General features: G+C 46.6%; 1 protein-coding gene across 1 annotated transcript; it reads left to right on the plus strand.

Moving 5' to 3' along the window:
* The first annotated feature begins 16,521 nt into the window (after positions 1 to 16,521).
* Positions 16,522 to 19,342, plus strand: LOC142572685 (uncharacterized). The gene is made up of 5 exons (XM_075681983.1): positions 16,522 to 16,847; positions 16,929 to 17,057; positions 17,370 to 17,465; positions 18,033 to 18,093; positions 18,151 to 19,342. Exons 1-5 carry the CDS (start codon positions 16,625 to 16,627, stop codon positions 18,176 to 18,178), a joined length of 537 nt encoding a protein of 178 aa, XP_075538098.1. The 5' UTR covers positions 16,522 to 16,624; the 3' UTR covers positions 18,179 to 19,342.
* The last annotated feature ends 2,545 nt before the right edge of the window (positions 19,343 to 21,887 follow it).

Genomic DNA, 21,887 nt, shown 5'->3' on the forward strand with positions numbered 1-21,887 from the left:
GCAGTCGAGAAAGAATATGACAAGTTAACCTCTCAAACTAAACACAAGTTTCTTTCTACCACTTTACCAGCTATGCTACAAACTAACCCGAAGCGATTTTGGAAAACTATTAATCCTAATCAGCGGAATGAGATATCACTTATCAATAGCTCCGGACTGCCGGTCCCTGAGACTGAGGCTGCGGATCTTCTTAACAGAACATTTAGTTCAGTTTTTACTAATTCATTACTTGATGGCTTGCCCGATCCACCATACTTCGCATATCCGCTCATGCAAAATATCACATTCGATCCCATCGGCATTGTCAAAGTAATTGAATCATTGAAGAACTCGTCATCTACAGCAGTAGACGGTATCAATGCCAAAGTTCTAAAAAATACTAAACATGTGTGTAGCCTGTTTATATCACTCATATTCCAGGAATCGCTTAACAGCGCTTCAATTCTACATGACTGGCAGGTGGGCAAGGTCATCCCAGTCTTCAAGAAAGGAAGCCGATCATCACCGAAACTATCGCCCTATTTCCATAACAAGCGTGTCTTGTAAAATAATGGAACGTATTTTATACTCGCATATTGCTAACTTCCTAACATCCGTCAATTTTTTTCACGCAAGTCAACATGGTTTCCGCAAAAATTATTCCTGTGACACTCAACTTGCTTTTTTCTTGCACGACTTACATTTAAACCTAGATCGTAACATCCCGACTGACACGATATTTTTAGATTTCGGAAAAGCATTCGATAAGGTCCCTCATGGTCGTCTCTTAATAAAGTTATCGCGTCTTAACATTCATCCTTGTGTTCTAAGCTGGATTCGAGGGTTTTTAACTAACCGTGAGCAATTCGTATACGCTAACTCACACTGTTCATCCTGAACACCCGTGCTTTCAGGCAGACGGTCAAAAGGCACTCTAGCCCACATCCTTGCAGAGTGCACTCAGCTCGAGAACCCCCCACCATCCCTACCCCCCACCCTCCCCAGTCCCAACCCCCCCGAGCGATGGGAGACCTTGTTGTCCAGCCCCGACCTACCGACCCAGCTCGCGCTGGCGGCTAGGGGCCAGGAACTGCTGGACGCATATGGGACCTGAGAAGAAGGTTCCACCCCATCTGGTGCCAGCGCGCACCAACCGTCACTAAGGGCTCTGCACAAAAGTTGATTCTCTCTCTTTCAGGCGTACCTCAAGGTACCGTACTTGGTCCCCTCCTTTTCTTGATGTACATCAATGACCTACCTTGTAATATTTCTTCTCATATCCGACTCTTCGCTGATGATTGTGTGGTTTACCGAGCAGTTACTAACCCCAGCGACCATTTCGCGTTACAAGATGACCTATCGCGCATACGAAACTGGTGTACCACTTCGCTCATGTCATTAAATGTAGCTAAAACCGTGCTAATGTCTATTCATCGTCGTCGTAACTACGTTATCCCTAATTATAGCATCAATAACACGCAGATTGCAACAACGGATTCATTCAAATATCTTGGTGTGTACATCTCGCGTGACTTAACTTGGACCTGTCATGTTAACCACATAATAAACTCTGCTAATCCTACTCTAGGTTATCTACGCCGTAACCTCTTCCTCGCTCCTCCCTCTATTAAACAACTTGCTTTTCTAACCTTTGCGCGGCCTAAGCTTGAGTATGCCGAAGCTATTTTTGACCCCCACCAGAATAACCTTATTAAAGCCCTCGAGTTGGTTCAGAACCGCGCGACACGATTTATCCTGTAAACTTATTCATACAATACAAGCATCTCGGCACTAAAAGCCCAAATAAACCTACCCTCTCTAGCCTCACGCCGTAGAATAGCCCGTCTTAATCTTTTTCATAAATTCTTTCATTCCTTGCCTTTTGACAACCCGTACATAAAAAGAGCACATCGCATTGCCCGCACCAGTCACTCTAATACACTATATCCCCCACAAGCCCATACCGTTACTTTTCAGCAATCATTTTTTCTGCGCACAACACGAGACAGGAATGGCCTGCCCGCCAAAGTTGCCACTATCATCGACCCACTTGCATTCAAGCGACTCACCGGAAATATCCCTTTGTAATTTGTAGTATCTCTTTGTCACTAACTCCCCACTCCCTCATGTAATGTCTCAACAGAGACCTTTGAGGAAATGAATAAATAAAAATAAATAAATAAATGAATTGCGTACGAACAGCGCAGCTCAGTGAATTCCGCCCTAGTGTTTTTACAGCGCCAGTTGGAGTACCTAGGATGTACTTCACGTAGTAAAGCCGAGCTTGTTAAACGGAAGTACCTTCTGTATAGTCCGATGTTTGAAACCGTCTTTCTGAATACAAACAGAACTCGTTCCTTGGTTAGTCCACGTGGCACTTTGACATAAAGAAAACACCGCAAGCTTCTTATGAGTATTCTTGATTCCGAAAAGCCCCAGTGAATTTTTATAATTTTATTGTTTCACGCACAAATGTGAGGCTTGGACTTCTCGTGGCTGCCGCCACACGGTCTCATAGCCATATATATGCCTAAACAATTAGGCCGGTCAGTAAGGGACGGGCGGGTGGGGGGGGGGGGGAGTGAAGGGAGATAGAGAGAGATAATGTTTAATGACAGAAAGGCGGAGAGGTCGGCCTGAGTGAAGTGCCTCTAGCCTGCTACTCCACGCTCGGGAAGGGGTTTGGGGAATAACAGAGGTGGGATGAGAAGAGAAAAGAGCAAAGGGAGATATTATGTATGTGTCCACCTAGTGGACATACCCATTTCGTCTGCTTCTGATGTGCTGATTCGCTGGCGGTGCATGTCTCCTTCCGAAGCGCACGTTAGCACCGCTAATCTGAATTTCATCAGCAGACGAAATGAACATGTCCACTAGGTGGACACTTATATATTACCCTCCCAGCTTCGCCACACTTGCAAAACGCACTTGTCATAACTTTTGCTGAAGCAACATGCCTTTGTCAATCACTGACCTGAGTTCAAAGTCTTCCATAAAAGGGGATAACTATTGGCCTGTCTTTCCGTATACTGACAATTGACAGTCTCAAATCATTTCAGTTTAGTCCCTGCCTTTTAAGACTGGCATGAATCACCTAAATTTGATGATATTGTTACGTAGGAAGACGCAGACAAAAAGCTATATACAAGTATATTTACAAGCAAATACGCCGCACCTGGCCAACAGGCAACAGCCCGCGCTAGCCTGTAATCGTCGTCGTTACTGTTCCGTAGCACTGTTCCGTTATACTGTTCCGTAGCACCACCACCGGCGGCAAAATCGCCGTCCCGGATCGACTAAAGGCCGGACTTGGAAGCAGTGTAGTAGGCCTTGAGCCTACTGACGTGCACGACATCACTAGATGCCAGAGTAGAGGACGAGGTTGAACGCACAGGTGCAATTTCGTACGTCACAGGCGTCACCTGGCGCAGCACGCAGTAGGGCCCTGTGTATCGCGAAAGGAGTTTCTTTGAAAGTCCGACGTGACGAGAAGGCGACCACAGGAGCACAAGCGCACCAGGCGAAAACTGTACGTCACGGTGGCGGGCGTTGTACTGACGCTGCTGAGTGGTTTGCGAGGCCGTCAGTCGAGTACGGGCAAGCTGGCATGCATGGTCGGCGATGGCGATGGCGTCGCGCGCATACTCGCTTGTTGAGATCGCAGCAGGAGGAAGTGCCGTGTCAAGAGGCAATGTCGGTTCGCGACCGTACAGTAGATAAAATGGAGAAAATCCGGCGGTGTCATGCCGGGAAGAATTATATGCAAATGTGACGTAAGGAAAGGCAATGTTCCAGTCGTGGTGGTCTTTGGAAACGTACTTGGAAAGCATATCGGTAAGAGTACGGTTTAACCGCTCTGTCAGCCATTGGTTTCAGGATAGTATGAGGTAGTCAGCTTGTGTTGAATGGAGCAGGAACGCACAATGTCGGCGATAACTTTCGAGAGGAAGTTACGACCACGGTCGGTAAGCAGCTGTCGCGGGGCGCCATGAAGTAAGATAATGTCACGCAAGAGAAAGTCCGCGACGTCAGTGACGCAACTGCTAGGGAGAGCCCGCGTGATCGCGTATCGGGTGGCGTAATCAGTCGCAACGGCTACCTATTTGTTCCCAGAGGATGACGTGGGAAAGGGGCCGAGGAGGTCTAATCCAACACGAGAAAACGGTTCCACAGGGACGGTGATTGGCTGGAGATGACCGGCAGGTAGCACCTGAGGTGTTTTCCGACCCTGGCAGGGATCACAGGCAGCAACATAGCATCGGACGGAGCGAGCGAGACCAGGCCAATAGAAGCGGTGGTGGACGCGGTCGTACGTGGGGGTTTCCCCAGGATGTCCTGCAGTGGGTGCGTCATGCATCTCAAAGAGCACAGTCTGTCGTAGGTGTTTTGGCACGACAAGAAGAAGATCAGATCCGTCAGGGAGGAAGTTCCTTCGGTACAGAATGCCGCCCTGGAGGACATATCGGCGAACGGATGCGTCGCAGGTGTAGGACGCAGACGCTCGATGAGTGCTCGCCGCGATAGGTCTCGGTACTGCTCATCGGCGATGATAGCGAAGGCAGACACAGAGAAAATGCCGTTGGCGGTACTACTGTCGTAGTCGTCAGGCTCGTCTACCGGGTAGCGAGACAGGCAGTCAGCGTCCCTGTGTAGCCGGCCAGATTTGTAAGTGTAAGAGTACGAGTATTCTTAGAGGCGTAAGGCCCAGCGACCAAGTCTCCCTGTAGGATCTTTCAGTGAGCATAACCAGCAAAGCGCGTGATGGTCTGTGACAACGGAAAAAGGTCGGCCATATAAGTATGGGCGGAACTTCGCAACCGCCCAAACTAAGGCCAGACATTCACGCTCAGTGATGGAATAGTTGCGCTGCGCGGGCGAGAGGAGCCTGCTGGCGTAAGCGATAACACGGTCGTGGCCGCACTGGCGCTGTGCCAGTACTGCGCTAATTCCATGACCGCTGGCATCAGTACGGACTTCGGTAGGCGCAGAAGGATCGAAATGGGCCAGAAATGGAGGCGTTGTGAAAAGGTCGATTAGAAGCGAAAATGCAGAGGCCTCGTTGTCGCCCCACTGGAAAGGGGCGTCTTTTTTCAAAAGCTCGGTTAGTGGTCGTGCTATGGCCGGGAAATTTTTCACGAAACAGCGGAAGTACGAACAAAGGCCGATGAAGCTGCGCACATCCTTGACACACTTTGGAACATGGAAGTGCGTAACAGCATGGATCTTGCCTGGGTCCGGTTGCACTCCGTTCGCGTCAAAGAGATGTCCAAGGACGGTAATCTGGCGACGGTCGAATTGGCACTTTGATGCGTTGAGTTGCAGACCGGCTAGACGAAAGACGTCCAGTACTGCTGAGAGGCGCTTGAGGTGCGTAGCGAACGTTGGGGAGAATACTATAACGACGTCCAAGTAGCACAGGCACGTGGACCATTTGAAACCGTGAAGAAGGGAGTCCATCATGCGTTCAAAAGTGGCAGGAGCGTTACAAAGAACGAACGGAATCAATTTGAATTGACAAAGACCGTCGAGTGTTACAAAAGCAGTCTTCTCGCTGTCGAGATCGTCCAAGGCAATCTTCCAGTAGCCGGAGAGAAGGTCAATAGAGGAGAAATGCCGAGCACCGTGGAGGCAGCCAAGGGCGTCATCAATTCGAGGTAGGGGATGCACGTCCTTTTTGGTAACCCTGTTAAGGTGCCGATAATCCATGCAAAAGCGCCATGAGCCATCCTTCTTTTTTACCAGTACAATAGGTGACGCCCATGGACTACATGACGGTTCAATAATGTTCTTGGCAAGCATTTTGCGAACTTCGGCGTGAATAACTTGGCGCTCAGCCGGTGACACTCGATACGGGTGGCGATGGATAGGAGGGGCATCGCCGGTATTAATGCGATGTTTAACAGCTGTAGTTTGGACCAAAGGACGATCGTTAAAGTAAAAAATATCGTGGTTGGAAAACAGAAGGCGTAGAGCTCACGAGCGTGCTCGAACGGCATGTTGGGCGCAATCATTTTCTGTAAGTCGGTGATGGTACAAGTTGCCGACTGCGATGGTAAAGGAGGATCGGCTTAATTGTCGTCTACTGCAATAGATGCTACTGAGTGATCCTCGAATGAACAAAGCTGGGCCAGAGACAACCCGCGTGGCAGCACTTGTGTCGTCAAGCCAAAATTGACCGCTGTCAGGCAGACACAATTCGCCGTAATAGATAAAACTGTATGAGGTACTGTGAACCCGTGTGTAAGGAGGACGTCTTCCATAGGAGCCGCGATGTAGTGACCGTCTGGGACTGGTGGGGATGACACGAAGTCAACTTAAGTCAGTGCCGAAGGTGGCAAGCGGACGAAGTCGACGGAACTGAGGCGACTGGGGTGTGGTTCAGCGGGATCCAGAACAGGCAGGTCAAGCCGGAGAGTACTGGCGGAACAATCGATGAGAGCAGAATGTACGGAGAGGAAGTCTAAGCCGAGGATGATGTGGGGACAGTGGGCGATGAAATTAAATTATGGGGTTTTGCGTGCCAAAACCACTTTCTGATTATGAGGCACACCGTAGTGGAGGACTCCGGAAATTTCGACCACCTGGGGTTCTTTAACGTGCACCTCAATTTATGTACACGGGTGTTTTCGCATTTCGCCCCCATCGAAATGCGGCCGCCGTGGCCGGGATTCGATCCCGCGACCTCGTGCTCAGCAGCCCAACACCATAGCCACTGAGCAACCACTGCGGGTAGTGGGCGATGACTGTGAATAGCACGATAGTGGAGCGATCGACGAAGGAGACGCGGGCGGCACACATACCAATTATGGGGTTGTTCCGCCATCGGCGACACGGACAAAAGGCGTCGTGGCGGGCATTATTGTTTTCCTCAGCTGGTTACGAAGGTCAGCGCTCATTAGCGACATATGCGCCCCAGTGTCTATAAGAGCAGTTACAGAAACACCGTCGAATTTCACGTCAAGAAGGTTCAGATGAGTGGGCAATGTCAGTAGAGGATTTGGCGGCTTAGGGAGCAATGCAACGTCACCTCGAGGCGCTGCATCGTCGGTTTTCCGGCAGGGAGAGTCGGCGAATAGGAGCGACGGAGCTGGGGGTAGCGAGATTGTCGCCATTGGGGCGAAGGCGAACGAGAACAGGGACGGTTCGGCGCAGGAAAATCAGTGGCAGCATTATCGGAGCGGGTGGCACAGGGACGAGAAGGGCGACATGGGGGGGGGGGGGGGGGGGGGCGAGAGTGTAAGTAGACCGGCTCGGGGAACTCCAGCGACTGCGACAGTGCTGAGAAATGTGGCCGATTCGATGGCAGTGAAAACAAATGGGCTTGTCGTCAGCAGGGCGCCATTCCGATGGGTTGCGGAGACGTGGTGGGTAAGAAGATGCGGAACGGGGCGGGATCGAAGAAGCCGGGGTGGTATCAGGGCGATGGGCCAAGCAGATGCTGTGAAGACCCATGTTTGCGAACTCCTGGCGAAGAACTGCCTGGATCAGGAAAACAGTGACTGCAGGTGCGTTGGAGGGGTGGAGTCGAAGGCAGCCGGATAGGCCGCCTCGATTTCAAGAGGGACGATTCTGGCAACATCGCCAGTGTTGTTGGGACGAGGAGCGTCGGCGCAGGAAGAAGTCGCTGGGGTGTTGGGCAGACGGGCAAACTGCTGGTCGATAGGTCGGCTTTTAGCGAGTCCCAGGCGACGGCACTCTTCTATAGATGCATCCACCATCGCCACGTTGTTGAAAATGAGCAAGTCGAAGGCGTCATCAGCAATGCCTTTGAGGATGTGGGAAACGTTGCCTGACTCAGTGATGTGTGCGTCAACTCTGCGTCACCGAGCCAAGACGTCCTGAATGTACTCGACATCGAGCTCTGTCGACGTCTGCACACGGCCGGAAAGCGCCTTCTGCGCGGCAAGTTGGTGATCGTAGGGGTTGCCGAACAAGTCTCGGAGCTTTTGCTTAAGCGAATCCCAACTGGTAAGCTCATCCTCGTGCGTCCGAAACCAAACTCGAGCTGTGCTACCGAGGTAATAGACTACATTGGCGAGCAGATAGTAGGGTCCCACCGGTTATAGCGGCAGATGTGTTCGTACAGGCTGATCCAGTCCTCGACGTCTTCCCCATCTTTTCCCGAGAATACGCCAGGATCACGGGGAGCGGGGAGAGTTATTTGGGTCATCGAAGTGGCAGCAGGCGTCGGAGCCGGCGGAGTCGAGTTGTAGTCGCCAGGAGCAATGAAGGAAGGCTCGATGTACCGTCCACTGCGAAGCTCCGTGACGAGGTATAGGGAACGTCCACCTCCACCAGATATGTTACGTAGGAAGAAGCAGACGAAAAGCTATATACAAGTATATTTACAAGGAAATACGCCGCACTTGGCCAAGAGGCAACAGTCCGCGCTAGCCTTTAATCGTTGTCGTCGTCTTCATCCTGCTCGCCTCTTTGTTATCGCAAATACTGTTCCGTAGCAATATCATAAGGTACCAACAAACAAAGACACCAAGGACTGCAAAGGCGAAATTACTAGTACTTATTAATTGAATTAAAGAAATGATAAATTAATAGAAATTATTTGCGTATGAACAACTGGTCCTTTATTTTATTTAATTATTAGGTGCAAATAATCTCCCGTATATGCTGTCCTTCGTGTCTCTCTTTGTTGGCTTCATATAATAATCTTATAACAATAATAATCGGGTCTTCGGTTTCCTTTCTTCTGGTTCATTTCATAGCCAGGCTTGGAATCTGGCAGCATTGATGCCTTCAGTAGCATGTGTGGGTTTATGGACCAGTTGGATTCAACCAAAAAATCGCGTACACGTGACGCCTACGGCATAAAGACTGTTCCACAACCGCCGTCAAGGCCGTAAATAGTGGCGCTGACTAACACTCCCAGGTTTAGTTCTAGCAGATAAACATAACTACCTCAGAAAGGGGATGGGAAAACGGCGCCGCGGTAGCTGATGTGGAAAGAACATCGCACGGGCAATGCGAAAAGGTGGATTCGTGCCCCCCCTGTGGGCCACGAATTTCGAATAATTTCCAATAATTTAGCCTTTGCGTAAACTGCGTACTTTGCACGGCCGCGCACCGTCTCGCGCACCGTGTTTTCAACGCGATCTGCAGACGGCTCATACCCTTCTGCCTTGCTGTGTTCTCGTTGCTCAAATATGCTTTGAAGCGATAAACAGCACAAAGGTCACTTAGCTCGCTACTGCTGCCGCGCTTGCTCACGCCAGCGTTTTGACAGGGATTGTCCGCGGTCAGAAAGTGTGATGTGTTCATGTTTGCTTGTGCGCGCTAACACCACGCTTGTTAATTAGGTTAGTAAGCGAATGTTTCCAAGCTGATACGGCACCAATAAAACTACTATCCCGTCTTCGTATAACTGCCTACTAATTTTCTATCGCCATCTGTGCTTCGCCTTTCCGGAGAAACTGCGACTTATTTCACATGCTTCACGACAAGGACTGACATGGAGGGTTCCTGCCTAGGATAGAGGAACGACCCATTGCGCAGCGCGGGGGGAGGACGAGGCGAAGGGGGGTTCAGTAGATGCCTCTTTAAATGAATAAATAAGTCTACATTATTTATTTTTGGATCTACAGGGTACAAATATGGGCCAACCCACCGTGGTTGCTCAGTGGCTATGGTGTTGGGCTGCTGAGCACGAGGTCGCGGAATCGAATCCCGGCCACGGCGGCCGCATTTCGATGGGGCCGAAATGGGATAACATCCGTGTATTTAGATTTGGATGCACGTTAAAGAAACCAAGGTGGTCCAAATTTCCGGAGTCCTCCACTACGGCGTGCCTCATAATCAGAAAGTGGTTTTGGCACGTAACAGCCCACAATTTTCTTTAAACATGGGCCGGCCCAAGCCAACATATGGCTTGGGGGCAGTGACCGCACTCCAATGAATAATGAAACGTTCCGTCATTATTGCGATAGCAATTATATGGACTCTCCAGGCGAATGTCCGCCGTCGGCATCGGATTTGCCGTGATGTTTAACATAAAGTCCAGTTGCGATAACATCACACTTGGCCTTTATCGCATGCTGTAGTTGAGGGTCAGACGAGAAGTACAGTGGCTTCATGCGACGGCGTTTTCGCGCGTTCGCGAGAGAGCAATGCGGGAAGGGTGCGCGCCATGTTCTCATGCATGGAAGGGCAGGGGGGGGAGCAGGGAGATGGTGCGCGCGCTAGAAGGGTGGGTGGGACCAGGTTGATGCGCATCTCTTCTACTCCAGCTGCGGCGACAGAGCACGGCCACGAGTGCCCAATCTTGAAAGCAATCTGTGTGGTCTTCGCAGGCTACGGCCTACCTGATTGATATACCTGGTGGCTTCGTCTGCGCTGTCTTCTCGCGCACCTACTTCGTGTAGAAGCGAGAGGCCGCACGAAGGGGAATTCGCTCGCTGCTTAGTCGCTTTTGATTTTTGTCCCACGTCGTCGCATTACGCGTGCGAGCAGCGCACCCGTAATGCGAAGACGTGGCATCGTTCCCCACCTGCGGCAAGTTGTTTCTTCATTCGCTTTCAGTGCCACTAATTTGTCATTTCTTTAATCGAATCATTAAGTACGCGTAATTGGCTCTATGTTGTCCTTGGTGTCCTTGTTTGTTGGCTTCTTATGATATGATTAATAAAAATCGGGCCCCTCGTTTAACCCCTCTCTTCTCGTTCTTTGGGGCATACAGGCATACAGACAGGGCATGCACACATATTGCCAGGCTTGGTTTGCATGCTTAACCCACGATTACCACCGCACTGCTTGGATATAGAAGCAGACATGAACGAAAAGGGTTCTACTCAAATTGAGGACGACGCAACGAGCTATGGAAAGAAGAATGATAGGTGTAACGTCAAGGGATAAGAAAAGTGCAGATTGGGTGAGGCAACAAACGCGAATTAATGACATCTTAGTTGAAATCAAGAAAAAGAAATGGGCATGGGCAGGACATATAATGAGGAGGGAAGATAACCGATGGTCATTAAGGGTTACGGAGTGGATCCCAAGGGAAGGGAAGCGTAGCAGGGGGCGGCAGAAAGTTAGGTGGGCGGATGAGATTAAGAAGTTTGCAGGGACGGCATGGCCACAATTAGTACATGACCGGGGTGTTGGAGAAGTATGGGAGAGGCCTTTGCCCTGCAGTGGGCGTAACCAGGCTGATGATGATGATGATGAACGACGCGGGTTTTGTTGCCGCTTCAGTAAATGTGCCATCGCTGTCGGTGGACTTCCCTCGCCTTTCCTTTCGCGATTAACTGGTGCAGGTGCTGGGTAGCGTGGCACTCTAGGCGATTTGGACCCGATGCTCGAAACATCACCTACTGTCTTATTCTATGCTGCCCGAAGAACTCGTCACCTGCAAGGACCGCCACCTAAGTTCGACCAGCTGGCAAGCCCATCGAGAAGAATGTTTGCCACTACGACAGGCCAGACGCGAGGTACAGAAACTGCTCCTGTTCCATGGATTGACCACCAAGGCTGCGATTTTTCCATGGCGACACATTCGAAGCGGTTGTAGATTGGTAGAATGACTTCGAGAGAGTCGCCAGCTTCAACAATGGAGACCACGTACACCAGGAAGATCAAGAACGTCTACTGTGGCCTCGAAGATTCAGCAAGCATGTGGTTTGTGAACCACGAATCTTCTCTAACAAGCCAGCAGGAATTCGTGTGACTGCTTCGCTACACCTACAGCTGCGCTGAATGAAAAAAGAAATCTAGCAAGTCTTCGCGTCATGGACCAAAAAGCTAAATCAGAGCATTGCTTTGTTCCCCTTCGCGTACTACGCAACATTCCATCAGATTCAATCCAAATAGATGTTGCTTCTAAAAGATCACGGTGGGAAATGGGAAGCAGCCTCGAAAGTGTGAGAAGCATACAAAAAGAAAGTTCAATACGTCAAAGCTGGGGCCCCCTAGGCAGCCTCGCAAAGCTTTCTGCAACATCAGAAATATTTTTTAGACGCGTATATAATTCGAGGATAGGCGTAACGGAATGCGTGCGTACAAGGAATTTCCCAGCGCTTGGCTTAAATGGGAAAATACAGCGAGTCAATATCAAAAGGAATGCGGGTCGCAGCCCAGAATCTACGCATGTGATTCTCTTTGCAGAAAGGGCATGTATTATTCGTTTCTTTCCCCGCACCAACGTGTATTTGCTATATCTATGACAGACAAAAACATTTACGCGATTGGCACTATACATTTTGCAGACTCGAGCATAGAAAGAACGACTTGCTTAGTATCGCACTTATAGAATTAAATCGCCCAAAATGTCTTAAATTTTCTTTATGGATCAGCGAGCCGCCGGGGTGCCCACAGAAATACGACACTATTATTTTCTGCATTGCGTGGCCCACGAGCCTATAGTTTGCTTATTTACAAACTAAAGAACGAAAGAGAAGAAATTTAAGAAACTAATATTGCGATTTCTTCAAAACAAGCTAGACTAAAGACAAGACTAAATTGAGAAAAGAACGGTGGATTTTAGTCATAAAGGTTTTTCTCCAAGCGTCATGTCATTGAAGTGTTGAAGTGAGGTGTAATTATTGTTAGCCTGCAGTGCGTGCGTGTGTGTGTGTGCGTGTATGTGTGTGTCTGTGTGTGCGCGTGTGTGTGTGTGTGTGCGTGTGTGTGTGTGTGTGTGTGTGTGTGTGCGTGTGTGTGTGTGGGTGTGTGTGTGTGTCTGCGTGTGTGCGCGTGTGTGCGCGCGCGCGTATGCGTGTGTGTGTGTGTGTGTGCGTGTGCGTGTGCGTGTGTGTGTGTGTGTGTGTGTGTGTGTGTGTGTGTGTGTGTGTGTGTGTGTGTGTGTGTGTGTGTGTGTGTGGTGAAAGAACGCATGATTCATACTCTAGGGAAAAAACAGTTACGAGTAAATGCAAGCAGGCGCAAATAGTATCTCGAGAATTACACGGTTCTAAAGCTTCTCCTGGCACAGTCCCTGCATGCAGAAACGCATGAGGCACAAAAAGTGAGATAAGTTGCTATTACGACGCAGGTTAGTACTTACATCCTTCGTTGAATACTTAACCCCAGCCGCATTTTCTCTAGGAATGATCTTTGCGCAATGCGGCGCAAAATATTATCTGTTTTGTTCGGCTGTTCCCCGTGCTTCTTTGCTTCCAAAAGAGCTTAACATGGCCGCGTAGCGTTGCGACAGAACCGTCTGGAAAAATAAGTACCACAATTCAATGGAGGTTGTTTAACGTTCTTTAAACGCCCACGGCGCATTACTGGTTCCTCGGTGCCTATCTCTACGCTTAGGAAAGTCAAGCGGAATCATAGGGGTTATAGCGAAATTTTCAGTAATGGAGTATTCGATGAGAAAAATATGCCTGCTAGACGGCCACGTTGCGCATAGGGGGTCCTTAATATGCCACAGCGGTAGTTTTACTTGTGCTTCATATTTCGTTTTAGAAAACGTGTCGCTCTTAACGAAGAGCCAGTGTGCAACTTGAATGTTTAAGATAAAGGGCAGTTTTATTTCTCTTTTGGGGAATTCGCTGATGGCGTTTGTCCGCGTGAATGAATCAGCCGGTCATTATTGCTCGCCCCAAACGGCGGCGAGCGTCATGTCGCAAAAATTAGCCGCGGAACCCATTCTTCCGCGACAGCAAAATGTTGGGCCGCTTTTACTGTTTTCGCGGTGTGCACCCAACCGCGCGTGCCATGCCGAGACCATTTCTTGCCGCTAGTGAAGACGTATCCTTAACCAGCACATCTTGGTATTCTTTGTTTGGATCCACCACACCGTGATCCCAGACTAAATACCAAAATTTTTATAGTGATGTTCTTAATTAAAAATACGCAGAAACTGTCTCTATATGACTGTCGAAGTTACAGCGATCGGCGTTGAAGAAGTCTAGCGGCACACCGTATTGCCATTGCCAGAACGTGCCGTATATGAGGCGTGAAGTGCAATAGGCCTTCACTATCGTGCTTGATGATGATGATGATGATGATGATGATGATGATGACTTATTGACATTTCCTGGAAAAGGGGCGGCGACACATAATCACCTAGCCTGCTTGAGCTAGTCAAGTGTATAAATGTCTAGTGCGTTTCTGTCTCCCTATTTTTTTTCTTCCTTATAACATATGTATCTGCCTTGTATAGTTACTTATGCCTGTAACGAATCAGGTACTATCAATTTAATTCTTTTTTTTTCACCAATACTCTTAACATCTATCCCCTTATATCCACTGCTGACCATCTGCGGTATCTAAGACAGCTGATCTCGAGTTGCTTTCTACGCAACTGGGTTTTGCTTTTGATGTGGTCATATTGACTAAAACCTGGTATGGTGAATATAGAAGTGTACTGAAGCTTCCTTTATATGACACATTTGCTTCAAATCGCACGAATATAGTCGTGGTGAGTCGTGGTGGTGGCGCACTATTGATGGTAAAAAGCACTTTCAGTGTGATGTGCTACCTGTATTTTCTGTCGTCAACCCTGATTACGAAGTTCTGTCCCTTGTTATCCGAAACAAGGTTATGGCGGTCATCTATCGCCCCTCAAACGTAAATTTGACATCCTTCTTCGCTTTTCGTGCCCTTTTTTTTGTCCTTCATAAGCGAAAACAAATACGATGCCATTTTAGGTTATTATTTTTTTATTAATCTACATGCACGTGACCCCGCCAAAAAATTATTCAAAAATCTAATAATTTTTTTTTGCCCTCCTAAACGTGACATGAAATTCTACGCGTGTTACCCGGCAGACTGAATCACTACTTGATCTACTTATAACCAATATGCGCATGCCTATTATGAAAACAGGCGTAATAAATACCGATATCAGGGACCAGCGCGGCGTTTTTATGTGCGTTCCGTAAAGCAGATTTCCTAATAGAAAAGAAACACCAAAGTTACTTCAACACATGTAGACTAAAAACCTGAATAATTTCGGCTGAGAAAGTTGTTAACCATGACTGGAGAGATGTTCTCAAGGAAACAAGTGCCGAAAGGGTTCGTGCTTTGTTTTTAAATGTTTTTCTTTGTGTATATACAACGAGTGATACCCTTATAAACATGCACAGGAACGAAGAAACATTAGGAAGCCGTGGTTCACACATGAATTGCCGAAAAATATTTATAAGAAGGACAGGTTATACAAGAAGTTTGAAGCAACTCGAGACCCTGAGATGCTTAAAGCTTTTAAAGTGTTTCGAAATAAACTGACGGCGGAAATACGCAGTGCACGTGATCAATATTTTTGTAAGCAGTTTTCCTCCTGGATGAATACGTCTGATGAACTATGGAGGAAACTGAATGGACTTCTAAACAGATCTACAGGTCCAAGCCAAGTAAAAAGATTCCTACTTGGGAATAAGCAACTCACGGAGACGGATTTAGGTAAATCACTGAACAGCTACATTGCAGAGGTAACTAGTAATTTCGTTGATTCTAATGCTCTTCACATAAGAAACCAGAAGTCAGTGTTCTTAACGCCAATATCAGAATCAGTGGTCATGTCGGTTTTCATGGGGCTAACTAACAGCAAATGTGGAGACGCAGACGGGTATTGTAATAAAGCCAGTGATGTTTGTTATAGATGACATAGCAGAGTGCGTAGCTTACGTATATAGCATTTGCTCATCTCAAGGATTATTTCCACTGCAAATGCAGCTCGCCAAAGTGAGTGTATTGCACCGGAAAGGAAGTAAGAATTATTTCACGAATTTTAGGCACGTTTCCATACTACCTGTTTTCTCACAAAGATTTGAAATATTTATCCTTATCAGAATAACAAATTTTAGCGCACAATGCAATATCATTCACGGCGCTCAGTATGGTTTCCGGAAATATCGATCAATAGATGCGGCACTGTTAGAACAAAAAGAAGTTATCTTGCAATCGCTTGAAGGTAAAGAAGTAGCCCTTGGAATATACGTCGATTTTACAAAGGCTTTCGATTATTTAAACCACGCCATCTTGAAAAAAAAAGAACTTGAAATGTATGGATTCCGCGGAACGGTTCTATCGCTTCTGACGCCCTACCTTAGTGAGCGCAAGCAGTACGTGCATTTAAATTGCTACTCTTCTAATATATTACCTATTTCTGCTGGCCTACCTCAAGGGAGTATTCTTGGCCCATTTCTGTTGAACTTATATTTGAATGACATTGTTAACGTCGATCCGATGGAGAAATTTATTCTACACGCTGATGATGTGACACTGTTATTCTCTGCAGGAAGTCCGGATGAGCTAATTATGAGAGCGAACAGAACGCTTGCGGAGTTCGATACATGGGTGTAACGTTAAAAATTGAAAATAAGCGTTAATGAAACGAAGGCTGTCACATACCGCGCCCCAAAACAAGAAGATTAACATTACCTCAGGCATTAAGCTGCACAACTCAAAGATACAAATAGCAAACGTACTTAAAATACTTGGAGTGTATTTCAGCGAAAGCATGACCTGGGACATTAATATATAGACCACATTGTGTCAAAACTGTCTCACGTCGTTGGACTGATGTACGCCAACAAATATAGTCTACCGCCAAAGGTTAAGCTTATTCGCGCTTTCCAGAAACGCTAGCGCCGCCGCGCGGATCTTTTCGGAAGCCGGGAGGGGGTGATGGATTTCTCGCTCACGCGGTTTCTGCAGCTGCGTTGGCGTACTTGTGCTCTTCGTTATGGAAGAAAACAGTCGACGAGCGAAGAGCAACCGCATGTGCAGTGTGCCGCAATGCACAAATCGTGCAATTTCCGGAAAAGTGAGCCTGCACCACTTTCCAAAAGATAAAAAACGGAGGAAGTTGTGGGCGATCAAGCTCCGCATCGGGAAGCAAGTGAGCGAAGAAATGGTCGTATGTAGCGATCATTTTAACAAAGACGACTTCTTTTGGGGCCACCTTGGTGAGTAATTGACTGTTGCGATGCTCTCAATGATTTCATTTTATTCTTGTGGTGAGCTGATTGTGAAATTTTGCCTTAAAGACGGGTTGAAGCCCTTACGAAAGCGGCTGAAAAGAAACGCCGTGCCTTCGCAAAAGATCCCTATGCGCTCCCACGAAGCAAGTGTGAGGCCTAGGGTTCCCCGAAGAAAGCCCCCCACAGATTCTCAAGGTAAGTTTAAGTACGCAAGTGTCACCGTTTATTAAATGTTCTGCCTGCACTCGCGCTGTTTCGGTAAATATTCCTCGACGGTGCCTGACGCTGCGTAGTGAGCATTTCACACTAGCGAACGTATTCTGCATCTGTTCTTAGTCGTTCTGTGTGAAAATCAAACAGGCGATCAATGTGCAAGGCGTTCGCTACTTTTTTTTGGCTGTAGTGAAAGTTGTGTACCGATCGGAGGTACTGCGCAAGCGTTTGTGATCTTGTATTTGTTTTGCTTGGTCTTAAAGCATCTCTTCTATTGACCTAACAATGTTGCAGGAAACGAGGGCCAACAGGACGACGTATCTGAAGTCGTCATTAATGAAGATTGCGCATGCGAGCTTCCTGATAATTTGGAAGAAAGTGAATACAATGGTGAGAATTTTTTTTCCGACCCTCGCACCCAAGTTTTGGTGATGCATAGGCGTTACCGCATGTTTAAGTTTGCCGTTTCACCAAACAAGGCGAGTCCGGTTGTGCAACTGCAAATGGCAATATATCGAGAGTGGTATCGCCGAAAGATTTTGGGCACCTAGATAAATACACGTTCTACTATTAAGAGACTAAGGCTTTTCTAATGTCACCTTAGGCAAGTAACCTACTGGAGTGACTCTGATGCAATAGTGTTCTGTGTGTGTGAATGGGTTTTTTTCTATGATCTTTCTCACTTTTTGTGCTTTTCTTTGTAATATTTCGGCACCCCCTTACCCTTTCACCTGTGCACCAGGTTAGCAAAGTGGATGTTTACCTTCCAGGTAACCTCCCTGCCAACCTCCCCGCCTTTCGCATCTGATACTTTCTCTCTCTGCTCTTGAATTTTAGAGCAAAGGCAAGCCAGTGCAATGCATCTTGTTTTATTTTGCCGTAGGACTGAATACACCGTGTTGTAGGACACTTCACATGGTTTTATGAAGGATTTAGTTCACCATCATTGTATTGCAGACCCACCTGTGCAGGATTGGCTTCCCCCCCCTTTCAAGCTCTTGCTCACGAACAACAGCAGGTAACTTTTTGCTTAAAACTGTACCAATTTCGCTCTAAATTTTTTCTTGCGTTACAGAACGAGACGCTGCAAGGGCACTTGTTGAACTTCAAGAGCTGGGCCACACACCTGAGCTAAACAAATCCGTTCAAGTGAACTCACTGGACTTCACACAAAAATTTAGGATTTCGGACGTGCTTGTTTCTGATGCTCACCTAAACACTTTGACTGGCGTACCTTCTCATGCACTTCTAAACAAGATTGTTTCACTCGTAGAGAAGTATGAGGCGGCAAATAGGATGGAAGCTTCTGTGAGGGACAGAGTTATTTTGGTGTTCATAGTTCTGAAACAGGCTATGTCATTTTCCTGTCTCAGTGTACTTTTTCAATGCAGCATTTCGTCCATACACAGATATTTTGTGCACACACTGCCTCTTGTTGCTGCAGTGCTGAAAGCTGCCATTGAGTGGCCTTCAAAGGAGGAAATTTTAAACAATATGCCTTCGCACTTTAAACAGTATCCGAGAGTGCGAGGTGTTGTAGATTGCACAGAAATCCCAGTTGAAAGATCTCGCTGTGTGAAATGTCAGCTACTGACATATTCACAATACAAGTCGACTTACACTGTAAAATTTCTCATATGTGTAAGTCCAGCTGGCACAATAACATTCATCAGTGAAGCATTTGGTGGACGAGCCTCAGACAAAGCCATTACAGCTGAGTGTGCAATACTGGAGAAGTTCGAGTCATTCACAGATGACATTATGGTCGATAGGGGTTTTTTCATTGATGACTTGTGCACTGCCCGTGCAATTGGCGTAATTCGGCCACCTTTTGCTAAAAAGGACTGCCAGTTTGACCGCAATGATGCCCTTAGGACAGCTGATATTGCTAGGGCACGGGTTCATGTAGAACGAGCAATACAACGAGTTAAAATATTTAAGCTCTTCAACTCAACTCTGTCCTGGGAAATGCTGCCTTATATCAATGAGCTGTTCACAGTTGCGTGTGGGCTAACTAACTTGTGCGCACCAATACTGGCTGATGATAAATTTCAGTAAGCACGCTTGCAAAGCTGACACAATTCATCCTCATCATTGCAATCCTATTTTATGTCCACTGCAGGACGAAGGTCTATCCCTGCGACTTTCCAATTATCCCTGTCCTGTGCCAGCCGATTTCAACTAGTGCCTGCGAATTTCTTAATTTCATCACCCCAGCTATACTTCTCCCGTACTCGACTGCGCTTCCTTTCTCTTCGCACCCATTCTGCAACGCTAATGGTCTACCGGTTTTCTAACCTACGCATTACATGATGTGCCCAGCTCAAATTTTTCTAATAATGTCAATAAGTATATTCGGTATCTTTGTTTGCTCTCTGATCCACACCACTATCTTCCTGTCTCTTAACTATATGCCTAACATTCTTCGTTCCATCGCTCTTTGCGCGTTCCTCAACTTGTTCGCAAGCTTCTTTGTCAGTCTTCACGTTTCTGCCCATATCTTAGCACCGGTAGAATGCGCTGATTGTATACCTTTCTTTTTAATGATAATTGTAAGCTTACAGCCAGGATCTGGCATGTGCTCCAACCCATTTGTATTCTTTTGCTGCTTTTACTATAACTTCGAGATTGCTGGTGCCATTACCCTGCTTATCTTTTAGTGCATACATCTTGGTTTGACCTGCGCCAAGCTTCCTTCACCGATTTCATGCTGCGTCCATCTTTTACGGCTTTTTTCAGTCTTTATCGCGTTATAATTTCGAATCACTTATTTTCGCCTTGTTGATCAGTTTTGACAGTTTCGCAAATTCTATCTTATCTCTTGAGTTGGACACTTTCATTCTTTGTCGCTTCTTTATTAGGTCCTTTGTTACTTGGGAGAGCTTGCCTACTGGTTGCCTTGGTGCCTTGCCTCCCACTTCAATTGCTGCCTCTGAAGCCATCCTCGTAACGGTTTCATTCATTAGCTCTATGTCATCTTCATCTCTGTTCTAAGGCTGCATATTTGTTTGCAACTACCAGCCTGAATTGGTCTGCTTTTACCCTTACTGCATCTAGATTGGCTTGTTTCTTCTTGACCAATTTTAATCTTTCCCTGTTCAAATTGAGGTGAATCCTAGCCCTCACTAACCTATCAGTGTTGATCAGACACATATTGCTATGGTTAACGGAACACAAACTGGCGAATGTTAATGTTACTTTAACAGAACAATCTCTTTTGGTGTATTTTCCACTTAATTTGTGCGACATCATCAGCTGTTCAATTATACATACTGTCTATAGTATGCGCTGTTGGGTCAAATAGGCGTGATGGTTATTTTTTTTTATTTTTTCATCACTTTGTCGTGTACATTGCAATGTGTGACTAAGTACAGCTGTGAACTTGTGGGCATTGCAACCACAAAGACGTGAAGAATGTGAACCGAGAGCAGGTGGCAAATATACGAGCATGCGAGAGCCTCGCATGTGGCATACATTTATTTGCAGACAACCTATACAAATGGAAGTGATGTGTACACATTCAGTTAAGAGACATATGAAAGTTGAGAGGAGGGCGAATATCAACATTTTCTAACAAATAGTAAACATTGAATATCACATAGCAAAACGCAGACACACATTTACAGGAGGAATGTTTATTGTGGTATGTTTATAGGTGTGATACGTGTACTGACAAGTAAAAAAAAGCAGCCAAGTATATCAGGTACAAAGGACCAGTTATAAACACAGAAGCACTAATTTTCAAGTAAAAAACTACTTGTATTCGCTCAAGTACTTTAGAGTGACTGCAAACAAGCTCTTCAGGAATTATGAGCTGCTGTGTGACTAGCTTTTCGAAGAATGCAAAATAAATAGTTGCTTAAAAAAAGGATCAACAGCTTTCTTCTCTTTTTTGCAACATGTGCACTGTAGACACTTGTAAAGGTGTCATTTGCAGAGAAAACATCACAGGTTGTAAAGTAAAAATGAAACTCCATGACTAGACATCCAAAAGCACTAAATGACAGAATACAAGCAAAATTTGCAGCTGGCCATTTATGCATATGCTGCAAAACCTAGAACCAAACTTGAACTCCTCATTTTGCTTCTTCGATGCTTCAAAAACTCTTGCCATTTCAGTTCTAACAATTTGCTATACTTTCCTTAGCAGACATTGAACAGTAAATATAATTAACAATTGCTTAATTGCTGCTACATATATTGCAATTCACGGCGGCCGCATTTCGATGGAAGCGAAATGCGAAAGCACCCGTGTACTTAGATTTTCGTACACGTTAAAGAACCCCAGGTGGTTGAAATTTCCGGAGTCCTCCACTACGGCGTGCCTCGTAATCAGAAAGTGGTTTTGACACGTAAAACCCCATAATTTAATTTTTTAATATATTGCAATTCGTAAATATTACAAAGTACTGAATAGCTTTTCTTCTAAGTATCCCCCCTCCCACTGAATGGAAGTGATCAACAACGAAAAAAACCTATGAACACCAACATACTTTCAAGCCTTGCTAATCTGCACAAGCTTAGGTAGTACCCTTTTGAAGTAGACATACTGCAGCCTGTCTACAAGTGCCTGAATATGCTCGGTGTCTCTCGGCACATGAATGACAAGGCTCTCAACTTTCGAATATACTATAAAATGACACAGATTCATGTTAAGGAGGAGCATGCCCAGTTGAACCTGGGAATAATACTTGTGAGCACGTCTCAATGCATAATTTTCTCCATCACACACAATAAATGCCAGCTTCTTAGCATTTACAAGGTCTTGTATGCTAGAGTGCTTGCCTAGAACAGGACACTTCACTTCCAGCA

This window comes from Dermacentor variabilis, chromosome 2, assembly GCF_050947875.1.
Source record: "Dermacentor variabilis isolate Ectoservices chromosome 2, ASM5094787v1, whole genome shotgun sequence".
NCBI lineage: Eukaryota > Metazoa > Arthropoda > Arachnida > Ixodida > Ixodidae > Dermacentor > Dermacentor variabilis.